At 38.7% G+C, this 26751-nt stretch overlaps 1 protein-coding gene across 1 annotated transcript; it reads right to left on the reverse strand.

Annotated features, from left to right (window-relative positions):
• Positions 1 to 13041: 13041 nt before the first annotated feature.
• On the reverse strand, positions 13042 to 26507 carry LOC112702870 (uncharacterized). The gene is made up of 9 exons (XM_025754079.3): positions 26227 to 26507; positions 25524 to 25725; positions 24971 to 25061; positions 18641 to 18786; positions 17353 to 17596; positions 16468 to 16572; positions 16121 to 16303; positions 14267 to 14468; positions 13042 to 13733 (listed from the first exon to the last, which is right to left on the reverse strand). The coding sequence occupies exons 1-9, from the start codon at positions 26396 to 26398 to the stop codon at positions 13234 to 13236; spliced, it is 1845 nt and encodes a 614-aa protein (XP_025609864.1). The 5' UTR covers positions 26399 to 26507; the 3' UTR covers positions 13042 to 13233.
• Between the last annotated feature and the right edge of the window lie 244 nt (positions 26508 to 26751).

The raw sequence follows: 26751 nt of genomic DNA on the forward strand, positions 1-26751 counted from the left end.
GGTGTTGTGATGAGCGGATAATTTATACGCTTTTTGGCATTGTTTTCAGTATGTTTTTAGTATATTTTAGTTAGTTTTTAGTATACTTTTATTAGTTTTTAGTTAAAATTCACTTTTCTGGACTTTACTATGAGTTTGTGTGTTTTTCTGTGATTTCAGGTATTTTCTGGCTGAAATTGAGGGTCCTGAGCAAAAATCTGATTCAGAGGCTGAAAAGGACTGCAGATGCTGTTGGATTCTGACCTCCCTGCACTCGAAGTGAATTTTCTGGAGCTACAGAAGCCCAATTAGCGCGCTCTCAACGGCGTTGGAAAGTAGACATCCTGGGCTTTCCAGCAATGTATAATAGTCCATACTTTGCCCGAGATTTGATGGCCCAAACCGGCATTGCAAATCAGCTTCAGAATTCCCAGCGTTTAACGCTGGAACTGGCATAAAAATTGGAGTTAAACGCCCAAACTGGCATGAAAGCTGACGTTTAACTCCAGAAAAAGTCTCTACACATGAAAGCTTCAATGCTCAGCCCAAGCACACACGAAGTGGACCCAGAAGTGGATTTTTACGTCATTTACTCATTTCTGTATACCCTAGGTTACTAGTTCACTATTAATAGGATCTTTTGACATTGTATCTGTACCTCATGACACTTTACACGTTTCTTTGTGTACTTCCTACGGCATGAGTCTCTAAACCCCATGGTTGGGGGTGAGGAGCTCTGCTGTGTCTTGATGGATTAATGCAATTACTACTGTTTTTCATTCAATCATGCTTGCTTCCATTCTAAGATATCACTTGTTCCTAAACCTGATGAATGTGATGATCCGTGACACTCATCATCATTCTAAACTATGAATGTGTGCCTGACAACCACCTCCGTTCTACCTTAGATAGAGTAGATATCTCTTGGATTCCTTAATCAGAAACTTCATGGTATAAGCTAGAATTGATGGCGGCATTCAAGAGAATCCGGAAGGTCTAAACCTTGTCTGTGGTATTCTGAGTAGGATTCAAGGATTGAATGACTGTGACGAGCTTTAAACTCCTGAGGGCTGGGCATTAGTGACAGACGCAAAAGAATCACTGGATTCTATTCCAACCCGATTGAGAACCGACAGATGATTAGCCGTGCTGTGACAGAGTGCGTTGAACATTTTCACTGAGAGGATGGGAGGTAGCCATTGACAACGGTGAAACCCTACATACAACTTGCCATGGAAGGAGCCTAGCGTGCTTGAAGAAGAAGACAGTAGAAAAGCAGAGATTCAGAAGATAGAGCATCTCCAAAACCTCAACCTATTCTCCATTACTGCAAAATAAGTACTTATTTCATGTTCTTTACTTTTCACAATCAAACCTGATAATTATTGATATCCTGACTAAGAGTTACAAGATAACCATAGCTTGCTTCAAGCCGACAATCTCCGTGGGATCGACCCTTACTCACGTAAGGTATTACTTGGACGACCCAGTGCACTTGCTGGTTAGTTGTGCGGGATTGCAAAAGTGTGATTGCAATTTCATGCACCAGCAGTCATCTATCCTAAATTTTGATTGGATATGGTTAGTATTTCCTCCCCTTTTTAAATTGATGGTGATTGCAAAGTCTCTTGAATGAGGCTTCTATTGTTGCCCCCTGGTTTGGTGCTGGCTAATTTTGAAAGGGCATCAGCTCAGGCGTTGGATTCTCGAGCTATATGTCAGACCTCACTTTCTATAAAGTGCGTGAGCTGTTCATGAGCTTTACCCAGGTATTTCTTCATAGTGGGTCTTTAGCTTGGTAGGTACCATTGATTTGCGAAGTGATTACTTGCAAATCGCTAAAAACAATCACCTTTTTTGCTCCGATCTCTTTAGCCAGCTTCAAGCCAGCAAGTAAGGCTTCATACTCTACTTGGTTATCGGAGGCAGGGAACTCGAACTTTAAATATAGCTCTATCCAAGTTCTTTGATCACTTTCTAGGATGATACAAGCTCCGCTTCCGGATTTGTTAGACGACCCATCTACATATAACTTTCACATGATGGGATTTTTTGGGCTTTCAGTGTATTCAGCAATGAAGTCGGCCAGATATTGCGACATACTCTACTTGAAAGGCTTGTTCGCACTTTGGGGTCCCCTCAAATTGCTTCCCTTTTTTTAGAATTAAGTAGAGGAGAAGTGATTTTAGGATCGATCAAGTTAAGAATCTAGATAGAGCTACCAACCTTCCATTTAACTGTTGGACTTCTTTGATGAAAGTCGGATTCTTCATGTTAAGTATAGCATGGAACTTGTCCGGATTTGCTTCTATACCTCTTTGGATTAGCATGAATCCCAGGAACTTCCCGGCTTCTACTGCAAAGGTACATTTTGAGGGATTTAACCTTATTCCGTGCTTCTTTATAGTGAAAAATACCTCAGAGAGGTCGGACAGTAATGTCTCCTCCTTTTGGGTCTTGATAAGCATGTCGTCTACATATACTTCTATTGGTTTTCCTATGTGGGTGGAAAATACATTATTCATTAATCGTTGGTATGTAGCTCCTGCGTTCTTCAACCCAAAAGGCATTACCACGTAACAATAGTTTGCCCTTGAAGTTATGAATGAGGTCTTTTCTTGATCTGGCTTATGCATCGGGATTTGATTATACCCCAAGTAGGCATCCATGAAAGAAATATATCTGTAGCCTGAGGATGAGTCGACCAGAGCTTTAATGCTGGAGAGCGGGTAAGGATCTTTAGGGCAGGCTTTGTTGAGGTCGGTGTATTCAACACACATTCTCCATTTACCATTTTCCTTTTATACCAGTACAATGTTGACCAGCCAAAGCGGATATTTTACCTCCCTTCTAAATTGGTGCACGAAATTGTAATCATCAATGGCGCCATTAACATGGTACGCTCAACTGCAATCTCAACTCTTTATCACAACCTTGCACAACTAACCAGCAAGTGCACTGGGTCGTCCAAGTAATAAACCTTACGCTAGTAAGGGTCGATCCCACGGAGATTGTTGATATGAAGCAAGCAATGGTCATCTTGTAAATCTCAGTCAGGCGGATTCAAATGGTTATGGAGGATTAATGATTAAAAGATAAATAAAACATAAAATAAAGATAGAGATACTTATGTAATTCATTGGTGAGAATTTCAGATAAGCGTATGGAGATTTGTCCCTTCCGTCTCTCTGTTTTCCTACTGTCTTCATCCAATCCTTCTTTCTCCTTTCCATGGCAAGTTGTATGTTGGGCATCACCGTTGTCAATGGCTACAGTCCCGTCCTCTCAGTGAAAATGTTCAACGCGCTCTGTCACAGCACGGCTATTCATCTGTCGGTTCTCGATCATGTCGGAATAGAATCCAGTGATTCTTTTGCGTCTGTCACTAACGCCCCACAATCGCGAGTTTGAAGCTCATCACAGTCATTCAATCCTTGAATCCTACTCAGAATACCACAGACAAGGTTTAGACCTTCTGGATTCTCTTGAATGCCGCCATCAATTCTAGCTTATACAACGAAAATTCCGATTAAGGGATCCAAGAGATATCCACTCAATCTAAGGTAGAACGGAGGTGGTTGTCAGGCACACGTTCATAGGTGAGAATGATGATGAGTGTCACGGATCATCACATTCATCAAGTTGAGGAACAAGTGATATCTTAGAACAAGAATAAGCCGAAATGAATAGAAGAACAATAGTAATTGCATTGATACTCGAGGTACGGCAGAGCTCCACACCTTAATCTATGGTATGTAGAAACTCCACTGTTGAAAATACATAAGAACAAGGTCTAGGCATGGCCGAATGGCCAGCCCCCAAATGATCTAAGAACTAAATGTCCAAAGATGATCAGAAGATCTAAAATGATCCAAAGATGAAAATACAATAGCAAAAGGTCCTATTTGTAGAGAACTAGTAGCTTAGGGTTTACAAAGATGAGTAAATGACATAAAAATCCACTTCCGGGCCCACTTGGTGTGTGCTTGGGCTGAGCATTGAAGCTTTCATGTGTAGAGACTTTTCTTGGAGTTAAACGCCAGCTTTTGTGCCATTTTGTGCGTTTAACACCCATTCTTGTGCCAGTTCCGGTGTTAAACACCAAAATTCTTGAGCTGATTGGAACACCTGTTTAGGCCATCAAATCTCGGGCAAAATATGGACTATTATACATTGCTGAAAAGTCCAGGATGTCTAATTTCCAACGCAATTAAGAGCGTGCCAATTGGGTTTCTGTAGCTCCAGAAAATCCACTTCGAGTGCAGGGAGGTCAGAATCCAACAGCATCTGCAGTCCTTTTCAGCCTCTGAATCAGATTTTTGCTCAGGTCCCTCAATTTCGGCCAGAAAATACCTGAAATCACAGAAAAACACACAAACTCATAGTAAAGTCCAAAAAAGTGAATTTTAACTAAAAACTAACAAAAATATAATAAAAACTAACTAAAACATACTAAAAACATACTAAAAACAATGCCAAAAAGCGTATAAATTATCTGCTCATCATAAATCATACTTCTTACAGGGCCTGTACCTACTCTTCTATGACATATGTTTTCTCTGGTCCAAGCTTCCTGCGCTTCTGCTGAACAAGTCGGGAACCTGGTTATACAGTAAACTTATGGCACATCAAGTCGGGATCTATGTCGAGCATCTCGAAAACTTTCTAGGAAAAAAGGTCGGATTTTTTTCTTAACAAGTCAACGAGTTGCTTCTTCAGGCTCTCTTTTAAGTTTGCCTTCTATACTCGTTGTCTTGCTAGGTTGGTCTCCGATTTGTATCTCTTCAATTTCACCTTCAGGTTAAGGACGTAATTCTTCACGGACTCATACTCCTACCAATTCGATCGTGTTAACTTCCTTACCTCCTGAGTTGCCTTTCAAAGTGAGGCTCTCATTGTAGCACTTCCTAACTAGCTTTTGGTCTCCTTTGATGGTGGCAATCCCTTCGGGGTAGGAAATTTCATGCAAAGGTGAGGAGTAGAGACAACAGCTACAAGTTTATTTATGGTGGTCTGACCTTTTAGAGCATTGTAGGCTGAGTTCACGTCGACTACAATGTAGTCGATACTCAAGGTCCTTGACCTGGTACCGTTTCTGAAGGTGGTGTATAATGGGATGTAACCAAGAGGTGGGATCGGGGTGTCTCACAGTCCGTACAGCTTGTCAAAAGCAGGTTTGAACAAGATGTCAGCTGAACTTCCTTGATCTATCAAGGTGCGATAAAGGTTACCATTAGCCAGGATCAGTGTTATCACCACTAGGTAGTTGTGCCCGGACAGTAGGCCTTGTGCATCTTCTTTAGTGAAGGAGATGGTAGGCAGGTCGGTCAGTTAATTGTTGTTCCCGACCTAGTATACTTCTTTGAGGTGTCTTTTCCAGGAGGATTTTGAAATTCCTCCTCCTGTGAACCCTCCATTAATCATATGGATGTGTCATTCCGGGATGTGAGGAGGACTTTCGGATCGTTCCCCTTCTTCATCCATTCTTCTCTTCCTTGGGTTGTCCGACCTGTCTGCCAGGTATCTATCAAGTCGGCCTTCTCTTGCTAACTTTTCTATGACATTTTTTAGGTCGTAGAATTCATTGGTGGAATGTAAATAGAGCTTATGATACTCGCAATCTTCTGTCCGACTTTCATCTTTCTTGTGCTTAATCAGACAAGGTGGTGTAAGTTTCTCTGTGTCACATATCTCTCTTTAAACGTCCACTAGGAAAACCCTGAGAAGAGTGTAGTTGTGATATTTACGAGGTTTCTCTACTCTTGGCTCCTCTCTTTTCTTGGGTTTCCTTTCTTTGTCCTGAGGTGGATAGGGTAGGTTCAATCTTGAGGGAGGCTCTTTTAGTTGGGAATTTTCTTCCATATTGATATACTTCTCGGCCCTCTCCTGAATCTCATTCAGAGAGTTCAAGTGTCTTTTAGATATCGAATGGGTGAATGGTCCTTCTCTGAGGCCATTGACTAAGCCCATAATCATAGCTTCAGTTGGTAGATTCTGAATCTCCAAGCAAGCTTTGTTGAATCTTTCCATATAGTCTCGAAGGGTTTTCCTAATCTCTTGTTTTACTCCCAGTAAGCTTAATGCATATTTTATTTTATCCTTTTCAACAGAAAACCTGGTCAGAAATTTTCTGACTAGGTCATCGAAGCTGGTGACTGACCTCGGAGGCAGGCCGTCAAACTACTTCATCGCAACTTTGGTCAAAGTTGTAGGAAAGGCTTTGTAATGTGTGGCATCAGAGGCGTCCGCCAGGTACATTCGGATTTTGAAATTGCTTAAGTGGTGCTTTAGGTCAGACGTCCTATCATAGAGATCCATGTCGGGCGATTTAAAATTTCTAGGAACTTTGGCCCTCATGATCTCTTCCATAAATGGGTCGTCTCCTCCTAAGGGGCTCTCCTCCCGAGCTGTCCTGTTGGTCCGACTTCGAAGGTTAACCTCTAGCTTCTGGAGCTTTTCTTCTAGCTCCTTATATCGTCTTACTTCTCTTCTCAATTTCCATTCTGCCTCTCACTGTCGTTCAGCTTTGTGTTCGGGTTGCCTCAACCGATCTTGCTATCCTTGGACCATGTCCAGTATCCCTGTCGCCTGTGGGTAATCCTCATCCTTGGGGTGGTGTACTTCATAATGGATCCTTCTTGGATGGGGGTTTCCTGAGGGTCCTTTTCTGCGGGGTCCCTCAGTGTGTTGTGGTGGAGGAGGGATCACGATGGCGTGGCCTTCCGGCTGAACTTCTCGCTCAGATTTAGATGCGGTACGGCCATCCTCCTGTTGGTTTTCTGCCATGGTTGTGAGATGAATTTCATGTCCCCGGCAACGGCACCAATATTCCAAGGGTTACCTAAAATGTTGATTTGGGCCTGAACGTGAGGTCTTGGTCCCTTTGAGTGGCAGCGTCTGACTTGTGGTGCTGAGGTGCCGTCTGTCTGATTCCTCTTGAGGAGGTGGGTGGTGGTACCTGCAAGAAACTCCGATGCTTAAGTTAGGAAGAGCTTTAGGCAATTTTTTAGTACATTAGAACGTGAGTTATACCTAGGGAGTGCCAGTGTATTTATAGTAGAGTAGATAACCACCTTCATTAGAGTAGTTCTATCTTTTCTGATAGATAAGGGTTCCTTTATCTTTGGAGTTTATTGAGATCCTCCTTCTTAATGAGGTAGAGATTTTGGAGAGCAGTTTATTTTCTTTGAGCAAGAAAGGTTTTTGGCCCGTGGAATCGGTGTTCGACCTCTTTAAAGAGGTCAGACTTGTCTTGAGATCCGCCTTTATTGGTGGGCTACTTAGTGTTTCTGGGCCTGGCTCTTATCTGTTGGGCTAGGTATGAACAAGTTTCTTTGGCACACTTGTGACTTTGACATTTGCATTCTGTTTTATACAAGATCTCTCGTACATTTCAAGGGGTTAATTAAGATTATATGCATGCATAATTCGTAATCTTAATCCAAAGTCATGCAAGTAATCACTAAATAAAAAGACAAGTATCAAGTTTGTCGAGATCCAAAGATAGTGAACTAACAAAAATGACAAAATATAACTACATAGTTTTCTTATATGAATGTGTTATATCGAAAATAATATTTTCGATAAAGATGTTATTGAATTCTTTGACATGCCAATGTTCGACAAGTTAGACTTCGATTATTGCCAAGTGCCAAAATATTTGGATCAACCTCCAAATATATGTTAGAATTAACATTGGATTGAAGCCAATGAAGTACTCCGTTAGTTATTCTCTATAATTGATTGACGCAAATGTGGAAATCAAAAAGGCAAACTTGTCGAGGTCAGCTGATCGAAGAAGAGGTTACTGGTGTCGAAGAAGGTTGGTAGAAAACCGAATCGAAGGTAAAAGTTTCAATCTTTAAAGCAATTTTTTAGTTAAAAAAACAAGTGAAGATTAACTACATAGTATTCATCGAGGATGGTCAATCAATGAAGGAGAGGATTTTGATCAACTAGGACTCATCAAGAAAGAGTGAAGCAATCGAAGAAGTGAAAAAGTTAATAAGTAAAGATGGTTAGTGGCAATTCCAGATGTCACTCAAGGAGAGTGGGAACAGTTATTCAAGGATTAACATACGTGGAAGTTGTATCTGAATTTGATTGAAGTCTTCTATAAATACTTGAAAGATCGAAGGAACAAATATTAGAATCTTTTAAAAGAAAACACTCATACTCACTCACATTCCCAGCGACTTTCTGAGTCAGTCAAGAGTCATTTTCTTTGAAGGGTTCCTTCCATGTCTTTACTTTTCATTTAAATTCTCTGCAACTTTCCTTTTCATGCAATTTATCTTCTTTGCAATGTCATTTCGATTACTTTAAATTCAGCAACTTTTATCCTTTCTAGTCTTTACCTTTTAATTTGTCCTTTATTTTTCCAAATATTTTTCCATTATTTAATTTGATTTTCCTTTTATTCAAGACATTTAAATTTTATTGTTCACTTTGAATTTCTACAAAGCTTGGTTTCTTCTACTTCGTCACTGTCAAAGGCATGGATTTTGATGCAAAATAAAACTGGTACTCGCAAAGAGGAGTAGGTTTTGCTCCCAGACCATTAGATATCGAACCACCATCGATTTGCTAAAAATCGACAAAACAAATTGGCATGTCTGGTAGGACATTTTTAAAATTTAATGGTGTCAAAATTTGTTGCTTTCAACTGTTGCATTATGCATGCAGTATTGATATTTGGTGCATGCGATTAAGAATTGATAGAATTGTTACCATGTTTGATGAAGTTTCAAATGGCAATGCAGAAACAAGTAATAATACCCCAATAACTGCTACACAAATTTATGCAAATTTGATTCCACATGCAGAGTATAATTCTAGGGAGAATATTGCAGTTATTGATGCAAGTGTTGGTGGTAGTGGGTGAAATTCACGCCCTAGAATCACCCCAGTGCAAAATCAACCGCAAATAATCGCAGGTTGGCTTTTATTTGGCCTTCCTCCTGGCTATACGCCTCCTATGGGCAGTTACACATTTCCAATCAGATTTGGAAATGTGCTAGGTACGGTTTCTAGCTAACCTTCTTTCTCATATCCCGATGTTAATCGAGATTACAAAGTGAGCTCTTCGTCGAATAATTCAGGATCGATGGCTAAGTTTCGACAATATATTGACGAAAGTCATCATGATTTAGTCAACCTGTTGACTCACCAGATGACTACTATTTTGAATCCTATCCTGGCTGACAATGAGTCAAAATATGATCGACTGGTTAAACAAGTCGAGAGAATTGCTCGAATTGTCGATTATGATGAGGGACAGCCTATTACCCAATATTTGGTAGTAGACCAGGAGAACGTAGGATATAATGAGGAGAATGTATTTAACAATTCTGAAAGGAAAGAAAATATCCCTTATCTCGTTCGACGATATCAAAATGCTGATGAATTTTTTAATAGACTTCACACACAGTGTGGATATCATTACCATGTGACAAGGATTGTCGAGGATGTCCTCAATGGAATGGGTCTCAACGTGGGTCTCATGCATCGACTATATTTATTTTCTACTTTTCCTTCTGCAGTGCAAATGACATAAGTGCTAATGGGTGTAAAAAATCCTAAAATAATTACAAAATTTGCAAGAGAAATTGGAGAGTCAACTGTCGAGTATATAACTCGCTATATGGTCAAATTAGGAAATTTGGCAGATAATGAAAACCTAAGAATGAAGTTTTTTCCTGCTTCATTAACAAAAAATGCTTTCACTTGGTTTTCAAATCTAAGACCTAGTTCGATTTTAACGTTGGCACAATTAAAAAATATTTTTCATGCTCAATTTTATAGAGCAGAATTGAATGTCTCATTGATAGATTTGCTTGCAATAGAATGAGATGATGGAAAATCGATATATGACTATATAATTCGATTCAAAAATGCTCGCAATCGATGTTATGTGTCGGTCCCTCAAAGCAAGATCGTCAAAATAGCCATCAAAGGTCTTGGCTTATATATGCGTCGAAAATTACTCAATATGCATATTCCTAATTTAGCCTATTTGGTTGAGAGAGTTCAACAAGTTGAAAAAATAAAAGAAGAAAAGAATAAAGAAAGAAAAATGGTTGAATATGAGTTTGTCGAAAACAATATTCAATGATAATAAGTATTTTTACTTTTGTCCATCTAGCAAAAAAAATCATCAAAAATAATATTTTCGACAAGATATTGTTGAATTCTTCGAAAAGCCAATGTTCGACAAATTTGAACTTTATCAAGTTACAGGTGCATATTGGAACACTTTAGAAGGAGTTGCGTACTTTATTAAGGTATGTACAAATATGTCTATAAAAAGAAGTTCTTGAGAAGCAGTTATTGGCAGTTGTTAGATATAACTGTGGAAAAGAGAAAAATCTTTATTTAGCTTTGAAACTCAATAAAGTTGATCAAATTTCAGATAAGAAAAAGCTTCTCTGTTCACTTTGGAAATTGTGAAGTTGGAAATGTGAAAAAAAATTTCTTGATTATGATATTTTCGAATCATCAAATATGACAACTCTCTGACCACAATGATCCGAGAAGGAAAAGGAAAATTACCATGATTTGGGTAATATGTTGTTATACAAAAATTCGATGAGGTATCGAAAATGAATACTGAAAATATTCAACAAAATGTCGAATATCCAATAGTTCGGCAAACAACCACTTTGCCTCAAGAGGTCGAAAACAAATACTTGGGGGCATTTCTTATATCGAATATAATTTTTCTTTGATAAATTGAAAAAATTTTATTATCCTTGACTCTTCAAGAATGGCATGATGCTTCACTAATATTTTGTCATTGACTACGTAAAAATATTTATAAAAATTTGTACAATATATGAAATTGATCAAATAATTATTTGGGACCAGTTTTAAATTGATCAAGCCATTGAAGATCAGTTTCGACAAAGAAGAGCTATTGGAGTTGGATGGATCAAGAATTGGCAGGAGTTTGGTGATGGAGAAAATGAGAGAATATCAATAGCAACAGACTCGATGCAGTTATTTTGGTCGAAGCCGTGATAGAAATACCATTGAGATCGAATTGGTGATAACCAAAGTGGTCGACAGTTGAATCGTGTTCCTTCTACTTCAACTGATCGAGGTAAAGCAGTTGAAACTCCATTCCTAAAATTTGATTAACTATTTCTGAGAAAATTTTTGAGGAAGAAGATGAAGAAATAACTGGTGCCGCTCTCGAAAATATTGAATAATAGTAAGTATTTATATATTCTTCCTTCCAGTCAAAAAAATAAATACTTAGGGGGCATTTTTTATATCAAAAATAATATTTTCGATAAAGATGTTATTAAATTCTTTGACAAGCCAATATTCGACAAGTTAGACTTCGATTATTGCCAAGTGCCAAAATATTTGGATCAACCTCCAAATATATGTTAGAATTAACTTTGGATTGGAGCCAATGAGGTACTCTATTAGGTACTCTTTATTAATCGATTGACGCAAATGTGGAAATCGAAGAGGCAGACTCAATGGAGTGATTGAAGAAGAAGAGATTACTGGTGTTGAAGATGATAGATAGAAAACCGAATCAAAGGCAAAAGTTTCAATCTTTAAAGCAATTTGTTAGTTAAAAAAAAGAAGTGAAGATTAACTACAAAGGATTCATCGAGGATGGTCAATCGATGAAGGAGAGGATTTTGATCAACTAGGACTCATCAAGAAAGAGTGAAACAATTGAAGAAGCGAAAAAATTAATAAGTGAAGATGGTTAGTGGCAATTCCAGACGGCACTCAAGGAGAGCGGTAACAGTTATTCAAGGATTAACGCACGTGGAAGTTATATCTGAATTTAATTAAAGTCTTCTATAAATATGTGAAAGATCGAAGGAACAAAGGTTGGAATCTTTTCAGAGAAAACACTCACACTCACTCACATTCCCAGTGACTTTCTGAGTCAGTCAAGAGTCTTTTTCTTTGAAGGGTTCCTTCCATGTCTTTACTTTTTATGTAAATTCTCTACAACTTTCCTTTTCATGCAATTTATCTTCTTTGTAATGTCATTTCGATTCCTTTAAATTCAGCCACTTTTATCCTTTCCAGTCTTTACTTTTCAATTTGTCCTTTATTTTTCCAAACATTTTTCCTTTATTTAATTTGATTTTCCTTTTATTCAAGACATTTAAATTTTATTGTTCACTTTGAATTTCTGCAAAATTTGGTTCCTTCTACTTTGTCACTGTCAAAGGCATGGATTTTGATGCAAAATAAAACTCGTATTTGCAAAGAGAAGTAGGTTTCGCTCACAAACCATTAAATATCGAATCATCATTGATTTGCTAAAAATTGACAAAATAGAATGATTATATGTAGGACATTTTACTTTGTGAACTTGTTAGTCCAATGTTTAGATATTTAGGATGGGAAGGGTGAATTTTCAGAAGAGCTACGTAAGATTAATCTTTATTTTTATTCACGAAAAATAGTTACTAATGTATCTTTTAAGGTGACAATCCAAGGTCCAATATTGAAATAATTTCAGAGGTTTTCCTTAACTTTGTCCGTGTCAACAAAAAATTCGAAATGCCTCGACTTTTTTAGAATAGGTCCGAGTCAAATAGCAATGATTCGAAGCACTTTACACTATTTCGGAAATCCAAGGACTCAATAATAGATAGTTAATGGGTTGGTTTGAAAATCAACGAATTGCTGGTTGTAAAATATTATTCTCGTCAGACTTAATACTAACTAAAAAAACAAGAGTTTTGATACGAGAATTTTAGCTCATTCAAATTTGAAAGTGTACTTAATAATTAATATAAATGACAAATTTAAAGTTTTTTCAAATTTTCTTAAGGGGTGGGGTGTGTTCAGGAACTAGTATATAAATTTTCCCAGGTCTAATATTGCTAAAAGACTCCTCATGATGAGTCCTCGCACTTACCTTTAGTTTGGATTTTGTTCCAAGAGAAAATACAGAAATGATAAGATGTTTGAAAAGAAGGACGAAATAAGAGACAGACAAAGATTCGATCTTAAAAAAAGAAATCTACAAGTTTCTTTTATGGATGACAATGACACAACAATAGATAGAAAAACATAAATTTTTTATCACTATTTACCCATCTTATTCTCGTTCCAGTTTATAGTTTCAAATTTGTCTCTTCCAGTTTCACAACTTTACTTTCTTTTTGTATATTTATTTTTATCAAATAAAATACAAAGACAATTTTTATGTCTCTGTCTATATTTTTCCGTGTCAGTATTTGTGTCTGAAGACGAAATCGAACCAGAACCTTAATCATATAAATTCTCCTTATTATATGCTAGTCCATAACCAAGAGGGAACAAGGGATCATAGGACTTAACTCCATGATCAACTAGTTGATCAAGCTGTTCAACTCTTCTGAACCATGTCATTGGTAGTTGACCCTTGAATTCATGATCACCAAAGATGACATCTGTGATTCCCTGTCCCTCAGTACCTGGCAACCAAGCAGCAACAAGAGCATCTATCTTTTCCAACAAGCATGACTCTATGACCAATGGTCTTCCAGATATCAGAATCACTAGTGTTGGGACTTTATCAGCAACCAGGTTTATGATTCTAGATCCATTAAAAGGGATTGTGAGCTCTGAATTGTCACCTCTGCCCTCAGCGTAGGGAGCCTCACCGACGACAACAATGGCGAAAGGAAACTCGTGGCGCTTGATGGTCTCTATTGATGGATATTGCTCATAAATGACTTCTGTTTTTACTCCCACTGCTTCCTTAATAGCATCTAAGATAGTTGTGCCTGAAATGGAACGAATTACTCAAAGATTTTAAGCTATAGAAGCATCAATGATCAAACTCTACCGATATTGTGAATAATTGGAAAACCAGATAAAAGACTAGCATTGTGTTAGCTGATCAATAGCCAATAAAACTCTTTGAATATTTATGACACAGATCAAAAAGCTGAGTCCTCAGTTCAAATGTAATAGTTATTAAACTAAGGAAGTTTTTCACATTACATACTTCCGTTCTACAAATTTCACAACTTCCACTCTAAAGAAAATTCAAAAACCAAGCATATCTGTATAAATGTCACAACTCAGTACCATGGAAAATATTAACAAATCAAAGAAAAAAAATATATTTCTTAGTGCAGATATTAATCCTACATTTATGATTAAATCTTGGTATTGGGGAGTGGACAGATCGAAAAACTTTCCAATCCTTTCTTTCCAAAACTCACTTTGTAAACACATCAATAATAGCAATGATCTCTTCTAAAGCAGCTTAGAGAATTATATATACAGAATCAGAAATATAACAATGGCTTACCAATTGCGATCTGGCCACTAGATCCATATTTAGAACCGGTCCACCCTCCACATTGATATCCGATATCATCGGCATGAGTTCCAGAAACAAGAATTCTTTTAGCATCCTTGCTCAAGGGAAGAAAAGGTTTACCAGGATCCTTTCCATTTTTCAACAGGACCAAGGACTTTTGAACAGCTTCTCGAGCTAGATTTCTATGTGGCTGCAGAAACAGTTTGATGGTAATTGGAAGTCTATCAATTAAAGAAAAAAAATTGTACATAACATTCAAATGACAGTATAAAATTGTGAACATTTTGGCAAGAACATATAGTAATTTTGATTCGAAATGGAACCATAACCATACAAAAAATCTTATTATTTAGGATATTTTTCCTTCGAAGATAGTTTAAGTTGAAGCAGTTTTAGTTGTGTCTCTTACAGATATTTATTGATGCTCTCTCATTCTCTTCCTTTTTCCTCATGATTATTGACTTAATTTCTTGGAGAATACTGCCTCTGCAGGCACATTGTTTTGTAGGTTAAGTAAGTACTGCTTTGGTTCTTGAGGTTTTTGTTGAAAATCAAAATCATCCCCTACGTTTTCTTGTTTTCAAAATGTCCATAATGTTATAATATAAATTTAACATGGTCCTTCCCTTAAGAATGCTAAATTTTTGGACGAACTTGTCCATGAAAAAATAATAATTATAAAGCTTTATTTTATTAAAAGAAAAACTCCAGCTTAGATTAAATGTTTGTTCGTTCCCCAAACATGTTTTTGTCCTAACTATTCTGAAATATTTAAAATCAATTTAGGTTGCTAAAAGTTAAATTGTCGGTGGCCTAGTTTTTTATCAACTTTTGTGGCTTGTTGCATTTAGCCGAAGCTCATTGTGCACCAAACACAACCGTGTTGTATATCCAGCAGCAGAAGTAATTTTGCTTCTTGCTTCAACACATGTCCTTTTGGTATACTTGGTGAGAGTGTTGTTTTGAGTTTCTTTTATTTTGTGAGGATAGTGTGCCCTGTTGAGATAAATGCTATAATGTATAAGGGATTTGGGAACTTGGGTTTGAGTGTTTGGTCATCTTTTTTTTTTTTTTTGGTTTGCACCAAATATCCATCAGGCCGGAAACCCAATGACTAATCCCTTGGGTACTGCAGAGGCACAAAGTGGGCAACTCTCCCAAGCAAGCTCCATTCCCATCCTCCAGTGAGTATCGAACCTGGAAAAAATGGTTAAGGAACACAGACCCTCATCCAATTGTGCCAACTTGCGTTGGTAGTGTTTGGTCATCATTTTGATATCTCATTAGACATTTGATTTAATTAAGGACTTTGCTAGGTAGATAATGACTTTTGTGAATAATGAGTTCTAAAATTGGCCCAATAAAATAAAAACACACTACATCCTTAAATTACTCACCTAAATCTTAATATTAGGATAACCATCCGCACACCTAGTAAATTGAACATCCAATATATCCATTTGTTCACATTGTTTAGTATTTTCATTGTTTACCTATATTTTTCTTTTAAGTAAAATCATCGCCTATTTTGTATCTCTTTTATATTTCATAGTGAAATATTTGTTTGTTGTCTTTGTTCGTTGGCATAGGTGTTAAGTCAAACCATGTTAATCCTTTTTGTGTTGGTTTTTGTTATTCCACTAACGCTTGCGCTACTCTCTATTTCGTAACACTAATGTCTTTGTATCCTTTATTTCAAGACAATAACGGAAAACTTCTTTAGATTATGACAAAACTCACTCAGCTTGATCAGACACGGAAGTATCATAAAATATCCAAAAATGATTAGTAAAAAGCCTTAGCACTTGAAAGAGAAATTTAGTGGGAGCTAATTTTGCTTACCTTGCAACCAACTATATCAAGCAAAGATTTGTCAGTCAAAGGAAACTCAAAAAGTTTAGCAGCAAACTTCACTCTCAAAATCCTCTCAACAGCATCATCAATTCTGGCTATTGGTATTTTCCCTGATTGCACTAGAAAGGCCAACTCTTCCAAGAAAAGTTCATATCTAAAAGGGACCATCACCTGCATATTTTTGAGAATGTATATTTAAATAGAAGATAAAACAGGTTTTGCTTATCAATTCTCAAGGCACCTTGCTAAAATATATTAATGCCCTTATGATACTATTTAGAAAAGCAAATAAAGCTAAGCATCATTGCTAAAATACATAGGGAATTGAAGTATACCATGTCAATTCCTGCATTGATGGCAGTGGAGATGCAGTGACGATAATCTGATCCGTATGGTTGGCAGAGTTCATCAATTCCCTCCCAATCAGAAATCACAAATCCCTATACCAAAGTATTTGGTCTATCCATTATGCTTTATATGAATTTCACAAATAAAAGAAAACACTCCCTGTGTTCCCTTTTACCAGTCACTGTAACTTTTTGGTGAATTACTGGATATTGTATCTAGATATATTGATTGAATGATGTACCAAAATGTAACAATGACATGGTTTGTAAAAGTGGTTTGCTTATGGCAGCAATTGATTAAAAGATAATAAAGTAAAGTGACAATTAGGTCTCTGAAGATTTTAACTTCGGACCAATTAATCCTTGAAAAAAAAAGTACCAATTTGGACCCCTAAGATAACAAATGGTGGACACGTTATATCCTTCTATCAATTCATCACGTAAAACTTAACGATGGTGCTTATATATACCGTCAACTACTGCAATGTGTCTATTTTTGAAAGATTGTTATGTAAGATAACAACTTTTGGAGCAAAACTTCACCTAATTTAGTAGGATTCGTTATAAATAGAGGACAGCTGATAAAGGTTATATAGAAACTCAAAAGATAATGAATGTTTTACTGTTCAAAACTACATTGTTTCCATGCTCACGTACAACAATAGGACACACACCACTGTAGTCTGTAGATATCGAAATACATGGGCAACTCTGTTTCGTTTTGCACTATCCATTAGCGGAAGGACATAAGTGTCCACTGTTTAATATCCATGGTACTTTTATTTTCTTCAAAGACTACTTAGTTCTAAGTCAAAATCCTCGAGAATCTAATTTTCACTTTACTCAAGATAAAATTTGTAGAAAACATCCCACCTTGAAGCCTAGTTTTCCTTTCAAAATTTCAGTTAGAAGAAAATGGTGACCATGGAGTTTGTTTCCATTCCAGCTAGAATATGACACCATAATGGTCGAAACTCGATGCTGTATACAGTACACGTAAGGGACCAAGTGTATTCTCTCCAAGTCTTCATATGATAACACAGTATTCCCCTCATTTACACCTTTCTCTGTTCCTCCATCTCCAACAAAATGCTTGGCACAAGCAATAACATTGTTCCTGTAATGCAACTCAGGTGAATGAATATGGCCTTGATAAAGAAAGATATGTAACTCATCGCTCATTTTAAAAAAAAAAAATGAAAGCTAACTCATTGTGCTCAAAGAACATTTACAGCTTCTTGTTTTTGTTTATAATGTTTAGAAGTTATATAAAAGATATAGAATGAGTGGTTATGGATGCTTTTGGATCATGCACTAAAAATACTCCAAGAGCATGCAAGTACTTAAATTGCACATATGTGTAAAATAAATGACATGTAAACTAGGAAAAATGTAACAAATTTTTTAAACAAACATGTCACATTTTACAGCAGTACTTGGGATAGAAGGAAAAATAAATCTTTCCTGCACAATGAGAGTTGAGTTACTCCCTTTCACAATAACTTCAGGAAACTCAAAAGCCATAGAGATTTCCTTCTTTTTAGGATGTGTTTGTTTCAAATTCCGAAAAGAGTAATTTCACAACTTGAGATTGTGATGGCTTTTAAAGATTTATGCTGGTATATAGATTGCTAAAGGAATTTCAACCAGATGCATTTTCATTTACAATCAATTCAAAAATACAGTCAAGAGAAGACTATGAAGAAAAAAGATGACAAAGGTAAGAGATTTGTAGATTAAGTCTCTTAGCTAGCATTTGGTTTGAGGTAATGAGACAGAGACTAGAGACTGAGACTCAATATCATGTTTGTTGGTTTAGAGACTGGTATTAAAATTTCTATCTTTGTCCCCAAAATTTTAGTATTTGAGTACCTCCAAAAAATGGGAACATAGGGGACTAAAATTTTTAAAGATGAAGACTGAAATTTTAATAATATTTTATACCTAAAATACCTTCATTTCAATTAATTAATTCTAATTTTATCTTTTATACAAATTAAATTAAAATTTCATTCTTGTTTCAATTTCTGTCTTCCACTTTACACTAAAGAGAATATTAAGATTTATTTCAATTCCAGTCTTTCCGTCTCTGTCTCTCAGTCTCCATCTTTCCGTCTCTGTCTCTCCACCAATGTAAGTAGCATCAATGGCTTTCGTCTACCTTCCAGCCACATACGGGTAGCCTGTTGGGTATCCTTCCGGAGGATGGCCCTGCAAACCTAAAACAAAAGAAGTAATCTTTCCAGCAATTTCAGTGTTTTCACTGTAACTCTCATAGCATCTTCCCCATCTTGGATCTTTACAAACCTGTCCATTCAACTATTTATGTGAGTTGAATATCTGCATTTTCAGTACTAGTCTATTTGAATGTTAAGTGCCACAAATAAAAGAAAAAGAAGCACAACCTATGCCTCTTATTGTCATGGATGTTTAAATCTTAAGTTTTCCAAAATTTCATCAATTTGAGAAGATGTTTGGTTTTTATTAACCAGAATCAATTCTCATCTCTAAATTCAGTTCAGAAGAAGCGAAACATTTTTACTCTCTTTCATAACCCTTTTTTTTCGTGAATGTGTGAGTATTACTATACAACTCTAATATTATTTGTAAGAGACTTTGTTGTACAGTACAGAGTAACTGTACACAGCAATAGTACTAAGTACAGAACATACACAATATTAATTGCTTCAAGGTAAAATGCCAAATAATATTTTCAAATAAGGAGTAAGGACCAAATAACCACTGCTTATCTAGGCCAAAATCTGGATTGTAACACTACATTAAGTATGATTTTGCTCTTTACTTGTAAACGTCAATATAGGGTTGCCATCTATCACCTCTTCCATGCTACCAAGAATAGATGCCGCAAAAGTACAAACCCATGTGTTACATACCCTAAGGAAAATGCTGAGTCAGCAGTGCAGGCATCTAAAAAAGGGAAGATAATGATCCCTTTACCTTATCATTATTCTAGACGAAATAATAAAGGAAAGGGAGGAATAACTGATTTAAATAATTGATTTATTTTAGGAAGCAATAACTGATTGAATCAGTTAAAGGAGAATCAGGGACTGCATGATTTTAGGAGGCAATAACTGATTGAATCAATCAGAGGAGAATCAGGAAAATTGCATGATTATGAAGATTTCGATTAGAGAGAGGGTGAGGCAATAAAAGGAGGAACCGAATAGGTATTGGGGCAGGAAAAGACTTGGAAAGGCCTAGGCTAGGAGAGAAGAGGACTCTCGAAATTCCTCTGCTATCATTTTCTATTCTATTGTAATTTCTGCATTTTCATTCAATAAATACCAGTTTTAACAACTGGTATCAGAGCACCGGTTCTGGGTGTTCTGTGCATGGTGTCCACGCGAGCTGCCATGGAGTCAAGGTTGGATGCGGTAGAGAAACGGATTGAGGAGTTACAGGAAGCTCAACAACGATCCTTGGAGGCATTCTCAGCAAATATGTTGAGACAAATAAGGGAGTGGCTACCTCAACAGCACCAAGGTGGAGGCGCTGGTGCAAACGACACCGGAGGAGGAAATGACGGTGGAAGGAACGAGCAAGATGACGAGAGGGTAGAAGGGAACGGTGCAGAAGACGAAGGGCAGAGGAGATTCGAACCAATTCGAAAATTTGACTTACCGATATTCTCGGGGGAGGATCCGAATGGCTGGTTGGTGAGAATGGAACGCTACTTCAGGGTAATCGGAGTAGTTATGGCGTAGAGGCTGGATTTCGCAACACTGGCTTTGGAAGGGGAGGCCCTCACCTGGTTCGAATGGTGGGAAGAACACTCCTTTTCATACCTGGATGAGGTTCAAGCAAGACCTCCTAAAGAGGTTCCAACCAGAAGCAGCTCTTAACCCAATGGCTCCGCTATTACAGGTGCGCCAAGTCGGAGACGTCGCACAGTACCGAAGAGATTTTGAAGCAGCGGCCAGGACACAACGAAACCTCGGGGCAGAGACTCTCATGTGTATTTTTGTGAACGGCCTTAGAAGGGAGATTCAGGCAGAACTGGACGTGGCAAGCTTTGATAATCTGCCGGCGTTGATGGATAGAGCCATGGCGATTGAGTGGAGAAACCGTGCCTGGCAGGATTCCGGAGTGAACTCGACGGGCAGAAAAGGAGAAGGAGGATCCAAAGGAGGCGGGTCGGGGGGACCTGGATCTATCAGCATGGGATTTCAAAAAAATCCTAACTGGACTCATCCCAACTTACATGATTCCAGAAGCGGAGTGAGAGTGGAATCGGGACCCAACACCAACTGAGCCCCTTCGATCACACGCGCTAGCACTAACTCGATCTCGGTTGGGGGAGGCGGCGCGGCGTCATCCTCTGGGACCAGAGGCAGTGGAACGCGGTGACTCTCCGATGAGGAATGGGCAGAGCGACAGCGGAAAGGCTTATGTTTCCGTTGTGGAGAGAAGTGGGGACCGACCCATGTCTGTCCTATGAAACACTACAAGATTTTGTTGATTGAAGAAGAAGAAGAAGACCACGAAGCCGAGCAGGAGGATGAGAGGTCAGAATTGCCAGTGGAGAAACCCAAAGGAGTTGAACTGCAGTTGTCTTCCTACAGTTTTTGGGGATTGACAACACACAAAACCTTCAAGGTGAGAGGGGCGATCATGGGCCAGGAAGTGATGGTGCTCATAGACCCAGGAGCGTCGGCAAACTTCATAGCCACCGAGGTGGTTAGGTGGCTGTCCCTGCCAGTGAAAAGAGTACGGGAATTTCGAGTAGAGGTAGGGAATGGTGCCATAGAAAGGGGACATGAGGGCTGTGAGAAACTGCAGGTGACTATTCAAGGAATTCCAATTATTCAGAGTTTTTTTGTCATGAAACTGGGCTGTTCAGAGGTTGTTCTTGGAGCAGGATGGCTGGCCAGCTTGGGAAAATTTGTGGGGGATTATAATGAATTAACTTTGAGCTGGAAGCAAGGAGATAAGGAATTCCATTTGCAGGGAGATCCTTCACTAAGCAGAAGTAAGGCCTCTTGGAAGACTACCTTGCAAGCGCTAAAGAATCAAGAAGAAGGTTTTGTCATCACCCCTGTCCTGGCAGCCACTGAAACCCAACCTGCAGAACCCTTTTCTGGGGATGTTGAGCAATTTCTGCAATCTTTTGGGGACTTATTTAGCACACCGGAGGGACTACCTCCCAAGAGAGAACAAGATTATGCCATAATCTTGAAGGAAGGATCAACAATTCCTCGCATTAGGCCATACCGTTATCCCCATTACCAGAAGACCGAGATTGAGAAAATAGTAGAGGAGATGTTGAGTTCGGGAATAATTCGGCCCAGCACCAGCCCGTTCTCGAGTCCAGTCATTTTAGTCAAGAAGGATGGTGGTTGGCGGTTTTGCGTAGACTACAGGGCCTTGAACCGGATCACGGTGGCCGACAAGTTTTCCATTCCGATCATCGAAGAGCTGTTGGATGAGGTGGGAGAAGCAAGGGTGTTTTCGAAGCTCGACCTTAAATCGGGATACCACCAGATTCGTATGCGGGAAGAGGACATTCCCAAGACAGCATTCCGAACTCATGAGGGCCATTATGAGTTCATGGTGATGCCCTTTGGGCTTACCAACGCCCCTTCCACTTTCCAGGCACTCATGAACCAGGTATTGAGGCCTTTCCTGAGGAAATTTATTCTGGTATTTTTTGACGATATTCTTGTTTATAGTAGCAGTTTAGAGGATCATTGGGATCACTTGCGACAAATATTCACGGTCCTCCGGAGCCATAAACTCTTCCTCAACAAGAAGAAGTGCAAATTCGCCCAAGAGAAGATTGATTACTTGGGGCATGTGATTTCCAATGAAGGGGTGGCTGCAGACCCTCAGAAAATACAAGACATGGTAGATTGGCCCATTTCGAAGGATTTAAAAGGGTTGCGGGGTTTTTTGGGGCTGACCGGATACTACCGCCGGTTTGTGAAGAACTATGGTGCTATCGCCTGGCCTCTCACGCAACTGTTGAAGAAAGACTGTTTCCGATGGGGAAGTGACGCGCAGGCAGCCTTCGAACAATTGAAGAAGGCCATGGTGACCGTGCCGGTATTAGCCATTCCATCTTTTTTCCAAGCCATTTGCTTTAGAGACCGATGCTTCTGGAAAAGGAATTGGGGCGGTGCTGTTACAAGAGGGCAGACCCATAGCATTTATGAGCCAAAAACTCTCAGAGAGGGCCCAAGCCAAATCCGTGTATGAGAGGGAGCTGATGGCCATCGTATTGGCCATCCAAAGGTGGAGACATTACCTCTTAGGACGGCGATTCACGGTTTACACGGATCAAAAAAGCCTCAAATTTTTGCTTGATCAGAGGATTGGTGGAGAAGAACAGCAAAAATGGATAACTAAGCTGCTCGGGTACGACTTTGAGATCAAATACAAGGCAGGAAGTGATAACCGAGTTGCTGATGCACTCTCCAGGAAATTTCAGTTTGCAGCAGTTTCAGTAGTGTCCACAGCAGATTGGGAAGGCATAGAGGAAGAAGTCCAGCAAGATCCCAAGCTACAAGGGATTATCCAAGACTTGATTCAGGGGAGAGAAATAGCAGCTGGGTATGAATGGCGCAATAGGAGGCTGCTGTACCATGGCCGGTTAGTCATTTCGAAGCATTCCAAGTGGATTCCTAAATTCCTCCGAGAATTCCATGATTCGAAGATAGGAGGGCATTCCGGGTTCTTTAGAACCTACAAGAGGATATCAGGAGTTTTGTTTTGGGAAGGAATGAAGGGAACTATCATGGAATATGTGAAGCAATGTGAGGTGTGCCAGAGGAACAAACACTCCACTTTATCACCGGCCGGCCTGCTGCAACCACTTCCAATTCCGACCAACGTCTGGTCGGATATTTCCATGGATTTCATTGGGGGGCTTCCGAAAGCTGTCGGGAAAGACACCATCTTTGTGGTGGTGGATAGATTGACCAAATATGCACATTTTTTCCCCTTTCTCACCCATACACAGCCAAAGAAGTGGCTGAACTGTTCGTGAAGGAGGTTGTGAGGCTTCATGGTTTCCCAAGTTCCATTGTTTCCGACCGAGATAGACTCTTCATGAGTGCTTTCTGGTCTGAAATTTTTAAGGCAGCAGGCACAGCGCTAAAAATGAGTTCGGCCCATCACCCGCAAACTGATGGACAAAGTGAAGCGGTGAACAAGTGCGTGGAGACCTATCTTCGATGCTTCACAGGTTCCAAACCAACACAGTGGCCTCGCTGGTTGAGTTGGGCTGAATATTGGTATAATACCAATTATCATGGCTCCATCAAAATGACTCCATTTAAAGCACTCTACGGGAGAGAACCTCCCGCGTTGTTGAGAGGAGGGGAAGAAGCTGCAGTTGAGGAAGTTAGAGTTCTAATGGGGGAACGCAATCAGATGCTGGACGAGCTGCGGTTCCAACTAGAAAGGGCGCAGAACCGGATGAAAACATATGCAGATCGTAAGAGGCGAGAAGTGGTTTTTGAACCAGGGGAACATGTATATCTCAAGTTGCAACCCTACCGGATGAAGACACTGGCCCGGAGAGTAAACCAGAAGCTGAGTGCTAGATTCTATGGTCCCTATGAAATTCTAGAGAAAATTGGACAAGTTGCTTATAAGCTGAAGCTTCCCCCCAATGCAAGAGTGCATCCAGTTTTTCATGTCTCCTTGTTGAAGAAATGTGTAAACCCCAGCACTCAGGTTCAGCCCCTACCAGTAGCCTTGACTGAGGAGTATGTACTGCAAGCAGAACCTGAAGATGTATTGGCTGTTAGAAAGAAGGCTGATGGGAACCTGGAGGTTTTGATCAAGTGGAAGGACCTCCCTGAATTTGAAAATTCTTGGGAGGCAGCAAGAGAGATCCAGGCCATTTTTTCCTCCTTTCACCTTGAGGACAAGGTGATGCTTCAAGGGGAGGGTATTGTTACATACCCTAAGGAAAATGCTGAGTCAGCAGTGCAGGCATCTAAAAAAGGGAAGATAATGATCCCTTTACCTTATCATTATTCTAGACGAAATAATAAAGGAAAGGGAGGAATAACTGATTTAAATAATTGATTTATTTTAGGAAGCAATAACTGATTGAATTAGTTAAAGGAGAATCAGGGACTGCATGATTTTAGGAGGCAATAACTGATTGAATCAATCAGAGGAGAATCAGGGAAATTGCATGATTATGAAGATTTCGATTAGAGAGAGGGTGAGGCAATAAAAGGAGGAACCGAATAGGTATTGGGGCAGGAAAAGACTTGGAAAGGCCTAGACTAGGAGAGAAGAGGACTCTCGAAATTCCTCTGCTATCATTTTCTATTCTATTGTAATTTCTGCATTTTCATTCAATAAATACCAGTTTTAACACCATGCCTAACCACTGTTGACATTGCACGAATTGCTAAAATGACTCTTGTATAGAGTGGAAGTCAGAAGATTTTTTTTAATGAGCATAACTAATTCAGAAACAAATAATGATTGGTTGATTATGATGCCTTACTGCCACACAAGGAGCAAAAGTGTAGTGAATTCCACTAGCTCTGAGTTCAAGTGAAGTTGCAGCTCCAATTCTTTGAACAAGATCTGTATCTCTACCACACCATGAATGAAAAACCAAAGTTTGTTTAAGATAACAACAAGACTTGTATGTCAAAACAAAGCATAATCTAGATGACCTAGAAGCAATCTCTTACCAAATCAGGAGCTGGAATTCATGCTCTTAAGAATTAAATTGAATACAAGAACATGAAAGTATTTGGTCTTCTAGGCATCTTTTGAAGTACACACGACCTCTTACTGCTCTGACAATTGAGCTTATCAATAATATTATATCTCAATCATATTTTCCTTGGTTTTTTCAGCTACCTTTTAATAACTCTAATCTCAATAGCTACTTATGTGGAATGACTCCATTTGAAGTTAAGGTTCCAATCACAAAGGTTTCTAGCTAACATATCAAGAAGTTTATTAGAAAATTCAGGCTGGAAGAACATGAAGGGAGAGCATACTCCCAAAACACACAACAAAGTGAAGAGAGAAGATTGAACACCAACCTGGTAGCTCCAAGACCAACATTGTGAGGAAATATAGTAGCACCGTAGACACTATTGTTACCATGAACAGCATCAATCCCATAAATGATTGGTATCCCCAACCGTGATTCAAGCGCCAACTTCTGATAGCCGTCCACCATATCAGACCAATCTGATGACAGTGCCTTCTCAAAAGGTCCATTGTTTGGAGCACTGAATACACGGGAGTGGATCCTCTCCAGTGAATAAAAAACTGGATGGTGTGCAGTGTTTAATCTAACCATTCACCACACCCTCTCTCTTATTTATTTCTGGTCCCACTATTAAAATCAAAGGTAAGAGATTGCACTGTATTTTGTCAAGTGTTGAAAAAACTGGAGAGGATCCATTCCCCTGAATACACTTCCTTCAGAAAAACAGAAATAAGTAAATGTACCATGTAAATAAAGTAATGATCACAGAATGTAGAAACTGACAAGTAGAAACGTCCATGGTTCAAACAAGTTCAAGACATTGTATATAAATCTGTCACCCAAGTCTCCTAAACCCCCAATCAATATATAAGCCAATCAAACTCAAAAGTTTACCTAAATCCGTGGAACTCAAGAGTTTGCTTAGCTGCGAAAAACACCAGTTACTGGATGTAAAGTTGTTGAAGCATTAACGAACTTTCTAAAATTCGAACTCAATTAGAAAGGGGCCAAGCTATAGATAAATAGATAGATACCAATGTTTAAGTCCTTGAGAGCAGAGGAGCTAGCAACCCTGCGCTCTATTTGGGTCATCTGAGCAATCTTTTCCTTCAAAGTCATACGAGAAAGAAGGTCTTTGAGACGAGCTTCAATGGGTTCGTTGGGATTCTTGTACAACCTATCATATTCATCCATGTCACTCATTGCAAAGCTACTTCACTGTGTCTATGAGCAATGGAACCAAAGAGAAGAAACAAGGGAGTCAAGGACAAGTAGTCAACGAAATCAATTGTCAGATCTCTCTTACCTAATGGTTGAAGTTGTATAATGGGAGTTTTATTTTTATACATTTTTTGAAGTATTGGATAACAAAAATACAATTTCCTTTTATATATTTACATTGTTAAGTACGATAACATTATGTACATTGTGACTGAGAATAATGTTCTGAACTTGGGAAATGGGAACCATGTACAACACATTCATTGCGTGAAATTAAATACTATATTTGATTGCTTCATGCCATCTCCTTTTGTCTACTTCAGACTCATGATTAA

Source organism: Arachis hypogaea, chromosome 7 (assembly GCF_003086295.3).
Source record: "Arachis hypogaea cultivar Tifrunner chromosome 7, arahy.Tifrunner.gnm2.J5K5, whole genome shotgun sequence".
In the NCBI taxonomy this organism is placed as follows: Eukaryota; Viridiplantae; Streptophyta; class Magnoliopsida; order Fabales; family Fabaceae; genus Arachis; species Arachis hypogaea.

Excerpts from the sequence above, each read along its gene's own strand:
- LOC112702870 (XM_025754079.3), bottom strand. The coding sequence starts at position 26,398 with ATGAGTGACATGGATGAATATGATAGGTTGTACAAGAATCCCAACGAA. Across the intron at positions 25,726-26,226 it reads CAAGGACTTAAACATTGGTA|GTGTATTCAGTGCTCCAAAC; the intron begins TCTATCTATTTA and ends GGATCCACTCCC. Across the intron at positions 25,062-25,523 it reads GTTGGTCTTGGAGCTACCAG|AGATACAGATCTTGTTCAAA; the intron begins GTTGGTGTTCAA and ends ATGGTGTGGTAG.